The sequence below is a fragment of the Phacochoerus africanus genome, chromosome 3 (assembly GCF_016906955.1).
Source record: "Phacochoerus africanus isolate WHEZ1 chromosome 3, ROS_Pafr_v1, whole genome shotgun sequence".
In the NCBI taxonomy this organism is placed as follows: domain Eukaryota; kingdom Metazoa; phylum Chordata; class Mammalia; order Artiodactyla; family Suidae; genus Phacochoerus; species Phacochoerus africanus.
Window position 1 is genome coordinate 24,914,232 of NC_062546.1, and position 18,754 is coordinate 24,932,985.

Sequence of the window (18,754 nt, forward strand, 5' to 3'; positions counted from 1 at the left end):
TCTGGACCTGCCTGCACCCCTCTTCCACCCCCTTTTCTCCAAGCTCCTATCTCACACCCCGCCCCCACAGTTACAGTCAGTCCATCATCCACACTGCATGCCAACATGGTATTTCTGAGCCACCCCATTATTCTCACACACATGAACACTTCTAGTACATGCTCACCTAATAATGTCTCTAGGTTGTACACACACACTCAGTCACACACTGCAGAGTGAATGGGGGGGGGGAAAGACAATCTCCTTACTCCATCAACACCCCATTCCTAGGAAAAAGAGGCTCAAATTGTGTCTCTAAAGGCCCACTGAGGAATATTCCAAAGCATGTGGAAAGAATAATTTATAAATGGGGTGAGTGGAAGGTAGAGTGACATATCTTTCAAGTCAATGGAAGAGTCAGAGTTGTAAGTGTTTCCAGCTTCCACAACGTACCCTGGGAGGGACTAGATGTTAACAGCGTGGCATGTGGAAGGGACTGAACTTGTGTCCACTCTTGGCCTTGACCTCACAGGGCAGCTCTTCTTCAACCAACCATGTGGGCAAGGGCAGGGAACACAGACGTCAGCCACATGGATTGATTCTTCTCTGGGTACCAGGAAAGCCCCCACCTGAATTGTCTCACTCTGGGCCTCATCATCAATGACTGAGAATTTATGTCAATTTGATTGAAAAAATGTAAAGCGACATTTCTGAAACACAGGGTTGTAGAGTAAAATTCATGTCATTATGTGTTTTCTCAGAAAGTCACTTCTCACCCCTACACAGTATATGTGCACACACACAGACAGTCTCTCTCTCTCTCTCTCTCTCTCTCTCTCTCTCTCACCTTGGGTTTGCCTGTGGAGCCGCTGGTGTACAGGATGAAGAGTGGGTCTTCAGCATCACACCACTCGGGCTCACACTCATCTCCTGCGTCTTGCATGAGTTCATGCCACCAAAAGTCCACCCCGTTGTTCCAGGAGATCTGCAGGGGGAGGAAGACCGGCAGGGAAGAACTGTGAACAGTTCAAGACGGGGGCAGGAGGAGTTCCCATTGTGGCTCAGTGGAAATGAATCTGACTAGCATCCATGAGGATGCAGGTTCGATTCCTGGCCTCACTCAGTGGGTTAAGGATCCAGCATTGCCGTGAGGTATGGTATAGATCACAGATGCGGCTTGGATCTGGCATGGCTGTGGCTGTGGTGTGAGCCAGCGGCTACAGCTCCAATTCCACCCCTAGCCTGGGAACCTGCATATGCCATGGGTGTGGCCCTAAAAAAAAAAAAAAAAAAACAGAAAAAGGAGTCACTGCTACCTGGCTACCTGGCACCTAGAGAGGCCAAGGTGGGAGTGGCAGATGGGGCTGCTGGGAGGGAGGAAGAGCCCTTCGAGGGTAGAATAGGGCAGAGAGAACAGAAACAGAACAGGAGTCTTCTTGGGTACTCCCAGCACTCTGCTCCAGAACTCCTCTCACCTGGCCTTAGGCTGAGGCTGGCCTCTTTGCTGGTCCCCTCTCATTCTTCTTAGCTTAAATGTCACCTTCTTGGAAAGGCTTTCCCTCAACAATATCTGATAGGTTCCCACCCCTACCTTCACCCTCGCTATGGTTCTCGATCACAGCACCTTATTTCTTTCCCACACAGCACATGCTTTCAGTTATTTTATTTTGAGGTTTACTGGATTTCTGTCTCCCCATCTAGACAGTAGCCTCTATGAATGAGTGCAGTGGCAGGTCTGCCTCCACCACCCCCTCCCCATATCCCCAACACCTATAAATGCCTAGCACTCATCCCAAGGCACTCAGTAAAATTTCGTTGGATGAATGAATGTGCACACACAGGCCTGCATACACACATATGTACTTATGGGACTAGGGGCTCATCAGCAGGAATGTGAACACCACACAATTCAGAAATGCAGAATTAGTCAGAGCCTGCAGGTGAGGCGGGCACCTGGCCCCATTAGTTAGTAGTGGAAGAAGTCAACAGATCTTGGTGTAAGCGTGTTTTTCCGCGTGTCCAGACATCATCCATATCTGGAGGTTACCCACACCAGCTCTGCCCTTGCCTTTATATCCCCCGGTTCAATGAAGACAGTTGAGTTTCCATTCAGCAGGAAGCCCTGCCTTAAGCAGGTGGAAAAGGACGTCCCTATATTGGAGTGTCTTGGATACTCCTGGATCTGTCATTCTAAAATTTTTCTAAACTCTTTGAAACTGTTTTATTTTCCTGATTATATTACTTAAGAAAAATAAAGAAGACAGAGAAGCTGACCACAAGCTAGAAAACACAAAATACACCCTGCCTGGTTTATTTTAATGGAATAGACATATGGGTCTACACATACATTGTCAAAAGAACTTTTGTTTTTTTTATTGCCAAGTGACCTACCTGAGAGGAGGACATTCATGTATTTAAGCAGAAGTGTGTCAATATTGCTTTGGGCAAATGGGGCTGGTCTACAGTGCTGGTGTGAATTTCATAGAAAAGGCACTAATCACATGTAAAGGCAAGGTGGTTTCACTATGGCAATGAGAGGACTCATATAATCTTGTAAAACTGTTTCCTCTGAGGGTGTGTGGGAAGAAGGGGTGGGGTGGGTATTGCAGGTGTGGAGCTGATAACCAGCACCAGGAAGCAAAGTGAGCTCAATCAGTGGCACAAATGTTGGTTGTGAATTGGGTGTATACCTATGAGGCCCTGGTGCTTTGAACCAGGAAAAGGTTTGAATTTTCTGAAATAAGAATCGAGGAGTTGGCTATATTGTTGGACCAGGATAGCCTCAGGGAGGACAGCTGCCAGGTGTGAGAGAGGAACATGAGAAAGCTCATAGGTGAGATGGTTAAGGAGGGTACCTGCCAATTATGCCAGGCCCTCCCTTGAAGACTGCTTATGATGAGGGGCTGTGGAGCTCTGCCAAGATTTCTGCAGCTTTGACGGAAGTTCTCAGACCAGCAAACATGGACTTTGTAAGCCTGTTTTTGTGGTCTTTGGTTTTTTGGTAACTGACTATTTTCATTTCCAAGAAACAGAAATCCAGGAGCCTGTGGCCTGAAGGTATTCAGAATTATAAGAGTTTATTTCTTTTCTAGATTCCCTTTTTGGAAATGCCAGTCTTCCTGCTATATGAGAAACAATAAAAGCAAAAATTTATGGAGTAGTTACTATTGTGCCAAACACCTTACATATATTGATGAAAACCTATCAAGTAGGTACAATTATTATCCTTTTACAGATGGGAAAACTGATGCAAGACAGTTTAAGTAACTTGCCCAGGCTCCCACAATAGCAGATGACAGAGTCAAGACTTGAACCCAGGAGTTCCCATCATGGCGCAGTGGTTAACAAATCCGACCAGGAACCATGAGGTTGAGGCTTCAATCCCTGGTCTTGTTCAGTGGGTTAACGATCCGGCGTTGCCGGAGCTGTGGTGTAGGTTGCAGATGCGGCTTGGATCCCGCGTTGCTGTGGCCCTGGTGTAGGCCAGCGGCTTCAGCTCCGATTAGACCCCTAGCCTGGGAACCTCCATGCCGTGGGAGTGGCCCAAGAAATGGCAAAAAGACAAAAAAAAAAAAAAAGATTTGAACCCAAGTAGTCTGTCTCCAGAGCCTATACTCCAACCACTAAGTTTGTTTCCTCTTTCAAGAGAAAAGTCTTAGGTCCCTGCCTGAGTTTTAAAAATGAAATCATTGTCCCCTGGGAATCAGATCTGTCTCCACCATGCTGATGAGAATAGAGAAAAGGAGTATTATATTTACCATTAACTAAGAGGTAGATCATAGAAGATTTAGTGTAAGACACCCTCTGAGGATGGTAACACCCAGAGGAATGGTAGCTTTTATATTTTGTTTTAGTAAGGGAAGCAGGTTCTTTTTAAGCATCTACTCTCATCTCTCTATTGCTGATAAGGGAACAGAAGCCTAGAGAGAACAGGTGACTCATTCAAGGTCATATAGCTAAAAATTGGTCTCTGGACTCCAAGCCCAGTCTCTCCTCTAAACTAATCTGCTCTGAGTCCCCACTTAGGGATTCCCCTTCTTAGAACCACCTGCAATGTAACTTTTGTTCAATTTAGGGTTTAATCCATCAGAGTTTGTGTGTAGTTTTTGTAAATCCCAAAGCAGTTTATAAATTTTTTTTTCTCTGCTGCCCTATATAAAACTCAAGTTTTCATTATAATACATATCCAACTCCCCAGTTTGATGGTGAGTTCCCAAGGTCAAGGTCTATCCACCTCCTCTACCTGTTCCTCCTCCTGTCTCTCCTGTCTCTGCCCCAGCTAAGTGCACAGTAAAAACTTTCCCACAGTTTACTTGGTCCTCTCTGCCACAATATCACTCTGAGCAGAAGGAGTGAAATGGGATGTCTCTTGCCACCTCTCTGAGATCTACGCTCTATGCCAATTCAGAGAGGTAGCAACAGGCATTTGGTTTCACAACCCTTCAGAGTGACTTAGATGGCAAAGGACCCAGGGTCAAAGAGAAGGGAGTTAGGTCTGGCAGCCACTCAACGGGGCAAACAGGCAAAGAGCAGATGAACACACAACAAGCACGCAGGGAAGCAGTGCCCAAGGCAGCGCAAAAGTGGATACCTGGGGCCAGATGCGCTTGGGTTTCCCTTTCGGCTTATCCTGTTAAGAGCCCACAGAAAGGGCGGTGAGTAGAGTCCAAGTGTAGGAGAGTAGGAGAGAAGGATCAGTGTGCCCCAAACCTCCTCTCGCTCAGCACCCCCCCCACCCCCCCGCACTGGTCCTCCCAGCCTCCGTTTTTCTGATTCTATTCACAGCCACTATGCACGCAGAAGAGCTCCTGATACAGACAGGAGGCTACAATCTCCCTAAACCAGACTGAATCCTCTCTAGCCCTAAGAGTATTTGGAGCCCCTCAAGTCACAGAATCTCAGAATCGCTCCGTCCTTCTGGGCCCTAAAGCTTTCATCCTCAGGCCCTAGAACTAGAGGCCACCACTGAGCTTTTCTGCCATTTCCACCAGAAGCACTGAATCCAAAGCTGACAAGGGCCATATCTTGAGGGCCAGAACCTGATCTTTTCATGGTGGGACCAGGCAACTAGCCCACCCCAAACCACAGCCCAGTCATCAGGATGACTATAGTCACCCAAGTCAGCCCATTTCTAACCCAAGCCCTAAATGTCCCTTGTGCTCATCAGAATACCCCAACCAGCACAGGCATCTTCCTTAAAATCTCTCATGATAAGCTCCCAAAGTACAAGTGGCTCTCTTCATTCAAGGTCAAAGTCCCCCAGCTCTCAGCCAGCCCTGCCAGAGAAGCCATTCCTAGGATTGCTCCCTGATCCTCAGCATATGATGAGGAGACAAAGAAGGACATCAGGAACTTCCTGGGCAGGAAGAGGAAGCCACTCTGAGCCCAGAGGAGGGCATAGTAATACCAGACTCACCTGCATATCCGGGCATGTCCTCTTAAGCGGGGGGGACTGGCTGGGAGAGTCACTTGAGCCCAGTTCGGCCCGCCCCAGGTGCTTGACTACAATGCAGCATCTCACTGGGAAGCCCCTGGAGGAAAGAAAAGCCTGAAGTGGTGGGCAGGCTGTCTCAAAAGAGAATTTGGCAGGACCCACCCATGTCAATTTAGTGTAGTGGGGACAAAGTGGAAAGGCCCAGTCAACTCAGAGCAGTAGCCAACAGACCAAACACACTTACTTCTCCCGACACTTGTCCAGGGCCTCGTCAGCCAGCTCCTTCAGGTTCACAAGCTTTTCCCCCCTGTAGAAGGCATCTTTGGGGAGCAATAGAAATCCAGGCCTTAGGAAGGCACCACACTTCTAGCCCCTTATCCCTAGTGAGCAAGAGGGTGGGCCTCTTGACTTTGGCTCTTCCAACTGATTTGAGATGACAGAGGGTTGGCGGATGTGGAACCAGAAAATACAAGGTAGGCCATCCCTACCCCTCAGTCTGAGCAGTCCCAAATACAAATTAGCTGGCTGAAGACCAAGACTTTGGGTGTGTGGGTTTTGGAGAAGGAGTGAGAGAATTAGTCACCTGCAGTGATGAGAAGGCTGCAACTGGAATCCAGGATCCGTTCACAAAGAGACTCTGAAGAGAAGCCTGCAAACTAGGGAAGGGAAGAAAGACTGAGGGAGAGGGAGACCCATGCATCAAGTGAACAAAGAAAGGAGTCACTCACAAAACCTTCAGGGTCTCAGTTCCAAGGTCCTAGAAGAAACTGGGTAACTGAGAAGTAACCTATGACGCAATCATCCTGAATGCCTTAGTCTATTCTTAAGATCCTCCATCAAGAGTTCCTGCTGTGGCTCAGTGGAAACAAATCCCACTAGTGTCCATGAGGATGCAGGTTTGATCTCTGCCCTCGCTCAGTGGATTTAGGATCTGGTGTTGCTGTGAGCTGTGGTGTAGGCCGGCAGCTGTAGCTCCTATTTGACCCCCTAGCCTGGGAACGTCCATATGCCATGGGAGCACCCCCCATCCCCCACCCCCACAAAAGGAAATAAAAATTTTAAAAAATTCTTCATCATTTAGGCCCAACCAACTTCTCCTAAGCCCCATCCCCCATCAGGCCCCTTTTTCCAGCCCAAATTCCTACCACAATGGAGTGCAGAGCCCCAAGGCGGGCACACGCCAGCATGGCCACCACAAGCTCCGGTATCATAGGCATGTAGATGGCCACTCGGTCGCCCTTCCAAATGCCTGCAAGTAAAGGACACAGATCATGGACCACAGTGGATCCCTCCTGTTGCTACTTGCTCCCTCTCATCCTCTCCCTCCCCTCAGCTGAACTTTTCCGTTCCTCTGTTACCAGATTCCTTCTATTCCTTGTCTACTCCCCCCACGTTCTCAGATCCCCCAAGGCTGGGCTCTCCAGTCCTCTCCCCATATCCCCCCACTTACCCTGTTTTCGGAGAACATTGCTGAATTGACATACTTGGACCAGAAGCTCACGGTATGTGATCTGGGTGGTATCCTCTGGCTCATTGCCTTCCCTGAGATACATCAGAAAGAGCCATCATTAGAGAGGATGACTTCTCCCCACCCCCAAAATAGGAACGGTCATAAAATTCATTCAGTAACAACAAGGCCTAAGAATATCCTGTGATGGTAGCCATCTGCCTCCACTCCTTGAGCTGACTGGTCAGATATTTGACCTTCAAGGTACACTTTATACACAAGCTGTGTATCGTTGGAAAATGCACTGCCAACTCTGAATATCATCTAATTTGATAAAATGGGATGATGGTCCTCCCTCTCTCTCACTTTCTTTTTGGTTGCGCCTGTGGCATGTAGAAGTTCCCAGGACAGGGATCAAACCCACACCATAGCAGCGACCTAGGCAGCTGCAGTGACAATGCTGGATCCTTAACCCACTATGCCACAAGTCCTCTCTCCTCCATCCAAGGCGTGTATTAAGGAGAAATGATATCATGGATGTGATTCCTCCTGAAAGTGATGTCAACACTGCATTGGTATTATTCAAAGTGGGGTCTCCATATCACTCGAACCCAAATCACCTAGGGAACTTGTTAAAATGTAGATTCTTGAGCCCAAATTCAGTCCTACTGAATCATGATCACAGGGTCCAAAGAATCTGCTTCTTTACTGCAAGCTGGTATAAAGAATCAGTAGGTAATTCTGATCCACATTTATGTCTACCTCCTCAGCCTTGCCTCCAATTCCTTTCTAGACTTCAGCCTGGTTTCCTATAGTCATTCCTTCATTTCTTCATTTGTTTATTCAACTACTATGTGCTATGTGTATGTATAGAAATAAGGCACCGAGGAACAAGATAAGCAAGATCGCTGACAACATGGAGCTTATATTCCAATGATAGGGCAGGAAATATACGAGTAAAAAATATAACCAAGATAATTTCAGATTATGATAAGCATTACAAAGGATATAAAGAATGACATAATAATGTGACAGAAATACTTTTAAAAAGATATCTTGGAGTTCCCGTCGTGGCGCAGTGGTTAATGAATCCGACTAGGAACCATGAGGTTGCAGGTTCAATCCCTGGCCTTGCTCAGTGGGTTAGGGATCTGGCGTTGCCGTGAGCTGTGGTGTAGGTCACAGATGCCGCTTGGATCCCGCGTTGCTGTGGCTCTGATGTAGGCTGGTGGCTACAGCTCCGATTCGACCCCTAGCCTGGGAACCTCCATATGCTGCAGGAGCGGCCCAAAGAAATAGCAAAAAAAGACAAAATACATAAATACATAAATAAATAAATAAATAAATAAAAGATATCTTAAGGAACTTTCATGACTGTATGCAAAGATTCAATTATAAGAATATTCCCCATTGTTTTTTTTTTCAATTTTATGATTTTAAAATAAGTAATACAGACAAATGGTACTGCATAAAAATATATGTGATGAGAAGTGTCCCTTCCACCTCTCTCCTCCAATCACCCTGCCTACTGGCAACCACTGTAACTGCTATGTTGTGTAACTTTCCAGAAATAGACAGTATGCAGACAGAGCTACTCCTAGTAATACTGAGGGTGTAGGGCAACTGAGCTAGTGTGGAGTGACCAAGAAATCACTTTGGAAGAAGTCTACCCTGTTAGCCTCTTTCGTAATGTCCTTGGATATGACTGAAGATGGAAGTTTAAAAAGTGAATTTAAAAACCTGAATTTTAATGCTGTTCAGAAAAGAAATATGTACTTCCTAGGCCCCAGCCAAGCACAAAACGGGCAGAGATGCGAAAGAGCTGCTTTAACCACAGGACAGACCTATTAGACAAGCGAAGATATGTGTATTTATGATTATATAGTCTCATTTTTTTGTATACAAATGATGGCATACAATACACACTATTCTGTATCTTTCTTTTTATTGAGTATAATATATACCCAATAAACTGCACGAATCTTAAGTATGGAAATATAGTATCTTGCTTTATTTTTAAATTAACTATATACTTTGGAGGAGTTCCCATTGTTGGCTCAGTGGTAAGGAACCCGACTAGTATCCATGAGGATGTGGGTTTGATCCCTAGCCTTGCTCAGTGGGTTAAGGATCCTGTGTTGTAGTGAGCTATGGCATAGCTCACAGAGGCAGCTCGGATCTGGCATTGCGGTGGCTGTGGTGTAGGCTGACAGCTGCAGCTCCAATTCAAACCTTAGCCTGGGAATTTCCATCTGCTTCAGGTGTGGCCCTAAAAAGATAAAAAATGAAAACAATATAATTTGGAGTTTCCACTCTGGTGCAGTGGATTAAGAATTCAACTGCGGTGATTTGAGTCGCCTGGCACAGTGGGTTAAAGGATAGGGTGTTGCTGCAGCTACGGCATAGGTTGCAGCTACAGCTCAGATTCAAGCCCTGGCCTGAGAACTTCCATATGCCATGAGTGTGGCCACTTTAAAAAAAAAATTTTTTTTAATTAAAAAAAATATATATATATATGTGTGTGTGTGTGTTTATACCTTGATATCATTTTCCATCAAGACTTATAGTGCTATTTTGTTTTCTTTGTCATCTGCATAATGTTCCACTATTTGTATGTGCCATACTTTATTTAACAAATAAATATTTCAAATTGTTGGAACTTCTGCATGCTGAGGGCATGGCCAAAAATAGTAGCTATCTTCTAATATATATCAATATTTAAAATGCACATATACTTTGACCCAATAGTAATTCATTCTACAGATATTTTCAAATGAGTAACATATGACTAAAGCAGCATGTAGAAGTTCCATGACCAGGGATCAAAACTGTACCACCGCAGTGACCCAAGCCAGGGCAGTAACAGTGCAGGATCCTCAATCACCAGGGCCGCCAGGGAACGCCAGAGGATAACTACTTTTTTTTTTTTTTTTTTTACTTTTTAGAGCTGCAGCCTCAGCATATGGAAGTTCCCAGGCTAGGGGTTAATCGGAACTACAGCTCCTGGCTTATGCTACAGCCACATCAATGCCAGATCCGAGCCACGTCTGTGACATACCATAGCTCACAAAAACGCCGGATCCTTACCCCACTGAGCAAGGCCAGGGATTAAACCAGCAACCTCATGGTTCCCAGTCAGATTAGTTTCAGCTGTGCCACAACAGGAACTCCAATTGCTACTTTAAATAAGATGGTCAAGGGAGTTCCCATCGTGGCTCAGTGGAAACAAGTCTGACTAGCATTTATGAGGATGCAGGTTCGACCCCTGGCCTTGCTCAGTGGGGTAAGGATCCAGTGTTGCCCCAAGCTGTGGCACAGGTTGCAGACTCAGCTTGGATCTAGCATTGCTGTGGCTGCGGTGTAGGCTGGCAGCTACAGCTTCGACTTGACCCCTAGCCTGGGAACCTCCATGTGCAGTGGGTGTGGCCCTGAATAGATAGATAGATAGATAGGTAGGTAGATAGATAGATAGATAGATAGATAGATAGATAGATAGATAGGTAGGTAGGTAGATAGATAGATAGATAGATAGATAGATAGATAGATAGATAGATAGATAGATAGATAAAGATGCTCAGGGAAGGTCTCTCCCTAGGGAGGAGATATTTGAACTAAGACCTGAGTAATGACAAGTAAGCAACTATATGAGTTCTTAGGAAGAGAATCCTGGGCAAAGGGAACATCAAAATTTGGAGAGTGGCTGAGGTGGTAAAGAGCTTTGTCTATTCAAACAACAGAAAGGAAGCCAGTACGGCTATAGCATAGTGAACGAGGAGAGTAAGAATCGGAGCTAGGCAGCAGCCAGATCACATAGAACCTTGTAGACATGGTAAGAAGTTGGAATTTTATTCTAAATAATTTCCTCCTGGCTTCTCTTATACACAAAGGCCCACCTCCACACTTTTAAGATGCCATTGCCCCTGCTCAGAATGCCTTCCCAAATGCACTAGCACCGCATAGCCCTCTCTAAATACTATAGGTCACTGTGCTCCCTCTCCTTCCTAACTACCCAGAGTGCTTAGGAAGGAGGTGACTGAAAATGAGAGAGATGTATAGCTTGGCCAAGGTCACACAATAATAAGTGGCAGAGCCAAGAATAGATCCTCAGGTCTTCTTATTTTAAGTCAGGCTCTTTCTCCTCATAAGGTGAAGGACAGGGACTAACAGGGAAGCCCGGGCTTTGGAGATTTCACAGAAGATTACCAGTCTCTCTCCACCTCCTGGCCTGACAAGTCAGTTACTATCCTCTCCTTGGCTTAGCCCTCCTAGGGCTAAGAGACAAGCACAGAGAGCTCTCTAAAGTGGGAAGGAACAGGGAAAGAGGAAGCTGGCAAATGGCCCTGAATGCCAGATGCAAAAAAGCCATTTCCTTAACTGGCTCACTGACAAATGCCACCGAGTGCCACCGGAACATCTCTAGTTACAGCTAAATACTGACACACACCACACGCCCATGCACACATGTCCCCATATGTGTACTACACACCAGCTGATCTGTGTGTGCTCACATACATAAAATCACATGTTCCAATACACAAATGTCCTGGGAATAAAAGCTGCATTTGCACGGATAGACCCAAATAGCCCTTAAATAAATAATAAATTTAAAAAAATAAATACACGGGAGTTCCCGTCATGGTGCAGTGGAAACAAATCCAACTAGGAACCATGAGGTTGCGGGTTTGATCCCTGGCCTCACTCAGTGGGTTGGGGATCCGGCATTGCCATGAGCTGTGGTGTAGTTTGCAGACGCAGCTCAGATCCCACGTTGCTGTGGCTCTGGCGTAGGCTGGCAGCTACAGCTCCGATTAGACCCCTAGCCTGGGAACCTCCACATGCCGTGGGTGTGGCCCTAAAAAAAAAAAGGAGGAAAAAAAGACAATAAATTAAAAAAATAAATGGACCTAGTACTCAAAACGAGGACCTATCTGCAAGTGTATGTACTATACATTTACATACCCACCATGAGCACAGCTTGCCCCTCCAGAAACTATCTAATTATTCTGTTTTATTTTATTCATGGAACTTTCCATGATTTGAAATTAGCTCATGTATTTTATTCACTTGTATGTTATCTGCGTCATACATTGGACTATAAGCTCCATGATAACAAAGACCTTTTCTGTCTTATTCATTGCTACATCCCTAGCACCTAGAATACAGCCTGAAACATAGAAGGTACACAGGAATTGATAAGCACAAACCTACACAAGAATAGCTTACTTGAGCCCACTTCCAGGCGCGCGCGCGCGCGCGCACACACACACACACACACACACACACACACTGCATCCCTCTCCTTGGCTCTGGGCTCAAGTCATACATTATTGATATGGGCACCTTACTCCTTCTGTGTCTTCTTTCTCTGACATGCACATTCAGCTGGGGCCCCTGGCTGGTTGGGAAGGGTGGAAGGAATAAAGTTCTGGCCTGCTGCAATAGCTCGAGTCCTCTAGGGTTTTTGAAAGAACATCCAATTCAGCCTCCTAATTCCAAGGAAATCCAAAGAGTCCATTTGCTGTGCTGAAGGTCACACTATAGGTTATGGTAGAGCAGGGACCAGGACTCAGAGACCAGGCCTCTTTCCTCTACACTGGGAGTTGTAAACTCAAAAATCAACAGTGCACAGGCAGGTAACAGAAATGAGTATAGTGTACCAAATGAAAGAAAAAATTTTTATAGAGCTAAGAAATAGTTCACTTTCCTCTTACCTTTTCTATGAGAAAATAGCAGCATATTAAATTGTAAGAGGTCATTACATATTTTGGATATTAACCCTTTATCAGATAAGTCATTTGCAAATTTCTCTTATTCAGTAGGTTTCCTTTCCATTTTGTTGATTTCCTTTGTTGTGCAAGAGGCTTTTAGTCTGATGCTATCCATTTGCTTATTTTTGCTTTTGTTGCCCTTGCCAGAGGGGACATATCAAAACAATATTACTAAGACTGATATAAAAGAGCTTATTGGCTATTTTCTTCTAGGAGTTTTATGATTTCAGATCTTACAGTTAAGTCTTTTTGGTCTTTTTAGGGCCACACCCATGGCATATGGAGGTTCCCAGGCTAGGGGTCTAATTGGAGCTGTAGCCTCTGGCCTACACCATAGCCACAGCAATGCCAGATCCAAGCCTCATCTGTGACCTACACCACAGATCACAGCAACACTGGATCCTTAACCCACTGAGCGAGGCCAGGGATCGAACCTGCATCCTCATGGATGCTAGTCAGATTTGTTTCCACTGAGCCAAAATCGGAACTCCTTTACAGTTAAGTCTTTAATCCATTTTGAGTTTATTTTTATATATGATATAAGGAAGTGGTGTAGTTTCATTCTTTTGCATATAGCTGTCCAGTTTTTCCAGCACCATTTATTGAAGAGACTGTTTTTTTCACCATTGTATATTTTTATCTCATTTGCTGTAGGATTTATTGATCAAATATGCACGGGTTTATTTCTGGGCTCTCTATTGTGATCCATTGATCTATGTGTCTGTTTCTGTGCCAGTACCATACAATCTATGGTATAGTTTGAAATCAGGGACTGTGATACTTTTAGCTTTGTTCTTCTTCCTCAAGATTGCTTTGGCTACTTGGGGTCTTTGGTGGTCCCATACAAATATGAATGGGAAAAGATATTTGCAAATGATATATTCAATTAGGGGTTACTCTTCAAAATATATAAAGAACTTATACAACTCAATATCCAAAAAACAATGTGATTAACATATGGGCAGAGGACCTGAATAGAAATTTTCCCAAAAAGACATATGGATAACCAATTGACATATGAAAAGATGCTCAACATTGCCAATCATCAGGAGAATGCAAATCAAAACCACAATGAGATACCACCTCACATCTGTAAGAAGGGCTATTATCAAAAAGACAACAAATAACAAATGTTGACAAGGATGTGGAGAAAAGGGAAACCTTATGCACTGTCAGTGGGAATGTAAAATTGGTACAACCTCTAAGGAAAAGAGTAGAGATTCATCAAAAAAATTAAAATTCCACTTCTGGGTATTTATCCAATGAAAATAAAACCACAAATTCAAAAAGATATATGATCCATATGTTCACTGCAACATTCTTTACAACAGCCAAGATATGGAAGCAAACTAAGTGTCCATCAATAGATGAATGGATAAAGAAGATGTGGGGTATAGATACAATGGAATATTACTGAGCCATAAAAAGAATGAAATCTTGCCATTTGCAATAACATGGATGGATATAGAGGGCATTATGCTAAATGAAATCAGACAGAGACAGACAAATGCCATATGATTTCACCTATATGTGGATGAACAAAACAAAACTAACAAACATAATGAAACAGAAATAGACTCATAAATACAGAGAACAAACTGGTGGTTGCCAGAGGGGAAGGGGTGAAAGGATGGGTGAAATAGGTAAAGGAACTGAGATACAAACTTTCAGTTATAAAATACGTATGTCTTGGGGATATAATGTACAGCATAGGGAATATAGTCAATAATACCGTAATAAGTTTATATAGTGACAGATGGTAACTAGACCTATTGTGATAATTTTTGTAATGTATGAAAATATTGAATCACTAGTCATATAACTAAAATCAATATAATATTGTAAATAAAGGAGTTCCCGTTGTGGCACAGTGGTTAACGAATCCAACTAGGAACCATGAGGTTGCGGGTTCAATCCCTGGCCTTGCTCAGTGGGTTAAGGATCCGGCGTTGCTGTGAGCTGTGGTGTAGGTTGCAGATGCGGCTTGGATCCTGCATTGCTGTGGCTCTGGAGTAGGCTGGCAGCGATAGCTCCGATTCGACCCCTAGCCTGGGAACCTCCATATGCCATGGGAGTGGCCCAAGAGATAGCAAAAAATAAATAAATTAATTAATAATAATAATAATAATAATAATATTGTAAATAAATTAGAGTTCAATTTTAAAAGACTAGGTGTAGAGCTCCTACTGTGACACAATGGGATCAGTGGTGTCTCTGCAGCACCATCCCCAGGCTGGTACAGCGGGTTAAAGGATCTGGCGTTGCTGCAGCTGCAGCATAGGTAACAACTACCGCTCGGATCTGATTGCTGGCCCAGGAACTTCATACTTTCATTTTGGGAAGCCAAAGATGAAAGGAAAAAAAAAGACTAGGTGAAATATCTATGTGTTAAGTGTAGAAAATTAATAAGTGAATGTCTATAATATAAATCTCTACATTTTATATATGGGGAATATTTTTATAATTTTTAAATTTGAATAAGTAAATAAAACCTTTTACTATATCAAAAAAAGAAAAAATAGCAGCACATGTCCCATGACTTAATCTCAGTTTGGGGAGTGGAAATAAGGAGGGTCAGGGACTGGAACATTGACAAATACATGCTCTGGCAAAGGGAGGCATCTAGCACTTAAATTTAGCTCCTGTCAACCTCGGCCCTCTGGGAATAAGGACTTGATGTTGCCAATTTTTTCAGTTTTTCATGATTGGCCTGCAATCTGTTTCTGAATTTTTCAGTGTTGACAATTTTTAAAAGTTTTAAACACTGTGGACAAAATTATTATTTTTTTTTTGTCTTTTTTTTAAGGGCCCCACCCACGGCATATGGAGGGTCCCAGGCTAGGGGTCAAATGGGAGCTGTAGCTGTCAGCCTACGCCACAGCCACAGCAATGCAAGATCCAAGCTGCATCTATGACTTATATGACCCCTCACAGCAATGCCAGATCCTTAACCCACTGAGGAGGTCAGGGATCTAAACTGCATCCTCATGGATGCTAGTCAGATTCATTTCTGCTGAGCCACAACGGGAACTCCCAAACAAAATTATTAGTGAGAGATTTAGATGGTGGGCTACAGATCGTGAACCCTTGCTGTAGAGCCAACGACTTCACTTTCCTTTCACCCAGAGGCCCTATAGTATGGGACAAAGAAAGGTAAATAATCTTTTCATCTTTTCCTTCCAGGAAAACTTCTCCAATCACCTTGCCCTTACACACTCCAAATTTACTGTAATCCATTATTAACTCAAATTATCTTTATAACTAGGCTACTTCTCTTTACATCTGCGTCTACCATCCTAATCCAAAATCACCATTATGTAAGTCAGATCATGTCATTCCTCTGCTCAAAATGCTGGAGAGCTTCCCAAATCACTTTGAAGTAAAAGTCCTCGCACTGCCCTAATACTAGTTCCTACCCAATCTAGTCCCACATCGCCTCTCTGTCCCCAAATACTCCTAGCCTCTCTTCCTTTCCCTCTTTACTCTGCTCCAGCATATAGCCTCCTTACTGTTTGGCAAAAACACCAAGCATACTTAGCCTCAGAGCTTTTGCCCTCAACTTGAGCATTCTTCCCCCCAGAGAGCCGCATGACTTATTCCCTATCTTTGAGTTATTGCTCAAATATTGGCTTCTCAGGTCATCCTTGACCACTCCATATAAAAGAGCACTCCGTGTCCCCGCACCCCCACCCCTGGCCCTAGGTGCTCCAAATTAACATCGTCCATCAAGTCTTCCCTAGTTTCTCTTTTTTCCCCACCTATTTCAGAGCTGAAAATTATTTCTTCCTTCCAAGTCCCTTTACCTCACTTTCCTTGTGATCTATTGGTTCTACCTTGTATTGCATTCACTGGGGCCTTATCTTTCCCATTTTACTCTGGGCTCTCAAAGGGCAGGGATCACATCTTCCTTTCTGTCTCCTCCAAGCACAACTGGAACAGTAAGTACTTAAGTTTCATGGTCGAATCTTTGAAAAACATAATTGATTAATGACAGGGAAGACTAGAGCTTCCCTCTTTAAATGAGAAGGAGAGTCGTTGGATTGGAGATTTTAGCTCCCTAGACTGCAGAAAAGTAGGCACAGGACAGGAGGAAAGAGCTGAGGAAAAAATAGGTGGGGAAAACTGGGTTCTTTGCAGAAGCATCAGAAGGCAGGATCTAACCTAGCAGGGAAGGCCTTCCAAGGAGAATCACCCAGATCAGAAAAGGAGTCAAATCTGTTATGAAAGGACTACTGGGCTGATCTGTCCTAGAAGAGAGAAGATATTGAGAGACATTATAGGAAGCCTCAAATTTCTGTATCTCTGTTGCCTCCACCCCAGTTCAAGCCACCTTCATCTCTCACCTGGATGACTGCAATGGCCCCAAACTAGTCTCCTACTTAACTCTTGCCCCCCTTCCAATCCATACATAAGCCAAAATAATTTATTAAAAACATAAAATGAACTATAGAACCTCCTTCTTAAAACCCCTTAGTGGCTTCCATTGCACGTAGAGGAAAATCCAGATTTTTACTATGCCTTATATTTTCTCCAACTCATCTTGTGCCATTGTCCCATTCTGCCTAACAGGCTCCAAATGCATTAGCTTTCTGACTGTAGATTATGCCACGTGCTTTTTACCAGCTTCCCTGAACTCTTTGAATGGTTTGCTCTACCTCATGTTTCAGATCTTAGTTTAACTGTCACTTCCCTAGGGAGGCCTTCCCTGACCACCCTAAGTAGCATCAGTTCTTCCTGTTGTTCTTCGCTACAAAACTTTTTTCTTTTTAGTAGCATTTTTCTCAAGCTGCAATTACTTTTTTATTTATCTACTTTTTTTTTTTGATAATTGTCTTACTAGACTACTCCCCTACTAGACTGTAAGCTTCCCAAAGGCAGAGACAAGTTAGTCTTATTCACTGCTGAGTCCCCAGTACCTTGCAAAGAACTCTATATATAATAGATCCTCAATAAACACTTGCTGAATGAATGAACCTGAAGGATTAGACTAGTATTACGTAACTATGAATGGAAGACCTAGGTCAACTGGGAAAGTTCAATATAAGGCAAATCTTTCTAAACATCAGAGTTATCCAGAAGCACAGGATGTAGAAGTTGGACTAGGGAAACCCTGACATGTACTGGATTATTCTCAAGGGAGTGGGGTCCTTGGAACTTTCGTTTTATAAGCAACTGATGTGATTCATGTTCAGTGAAGTTTGAGATGACTTTAAGGCCCTTCCTTCCAACTTTGAGATTCTTTGATTCTATGAAATTAAGAAATAATGTGTTCTGTGATCCATAAAGCACTGCACAACGTGAAGCACTTAGGTATAAGTATACCCTCAAGTCATTTTCCCTTTCACCAAGGGAGCAGGGAGTGGGAGCAACATAACTTGACCAATTAGCAGCAGCTTACTGTCCCCTCTGGGTACTCCGGGCTGAACAGGGAACAGGGCTGGAAGAGAAGATGGGAGAGGGCAAACAGCAAAGACTGAATTACAAATCACTTAGAATGCCAGAGGAGGATAGTGCTTTTCATGTCCACCATCCTTATTATAGTTGAGAAACCTAGTGTACATCTGGGAAGTGATGGCCTCAAGGTTACTTAGCACATTAGTAGCAGCACTATTATAAAGCAGAGCTGTCCAAGATGGTAGCCACAAGCCACATACAGCTACCGAACACTTGAAGTGTGGTTGAGAAAGTGAATTTTTAATTAAACTTATTTTAAAGGAGTTCCCGTCGTGGCGCAGTGGTTAACGAATCCGACTAGGAACCATGAGGTTGCGGGTTCAGTCCCTGCCCTTGCTCAGTGGGTTAACGATCCGGCGTTGCCCTGAGCTGCGGTGTAGGTTGCAGACGTGGCTCGGATCCTGCATTGCTGTGGCTCTGGCGTAGGCCGGTGGCTACAGCTCCGTTTAGACCCCTAGCCTGGGAACTTCCATATGCCATGGGAGCGGCCCAAGAAATAGCAAAAAGACAAAAACAAAACAAAACAAAACAAAAAATTATTATTATTATTATTATTTTGTCTTTTTGTCTTTTTTGTTGTTGTTGTTGCTATTTCTTGGGCCGCTCCCGCGGCATATGGAGGTTCCCAGGCTAGGGGTCCAATCGGAGCTGTAGCCACCGGCCTACGCCAGA

The 18,754-nt window shown here is 44.0% G+C and overlaps 1 protein-coding gene across 3 annotated transcripts in view; it reads right to left on the minus strand.

Moving 5' to 3' along the window:
• ACSS2 (acyl-CoA synthetase short chain family member 2) overlaps nt 1-18,754 on the minus strand; it is a 54,822-nt gene that overhangs the window by 6,670 nt on the left and 29,398 nt on the right. For 2 of the 3 annotated variants that reach the window (XM_047771252.1, XM_047771250.1), the window contains exons 3-9: nt 6,864-6,955; nt 6,559-6,662; nt 5,997-6,069; nt 5,658-5,733; nt 5,396-5,510; nt 4,571-4,609; nt 827-964 (exon numbers count right to left, since the gene is read on the minus strand). In XM_047771252.1, the coding sequence (XP_047627208.1) occupies nt 827-964; nt 4,571-4,609; nt 5,396-5,510; nt 5,658-5,733; nt 5,997-6,069; nt 6,559-6,662; nt 6,864-6,955 (637 nt within the window). The remainder of the gene's footprint in view (nt 1-826; nt 965-4,570; nt 4,610-5,395; nt 5,511-5,657; nt 5,734-5,996; nt 6,070-6,558; nt 6,663-6,863; nt 6,956-18,754) is intronic. The other variant, XM_047771251.1, reaches the window with a different exon arrangement.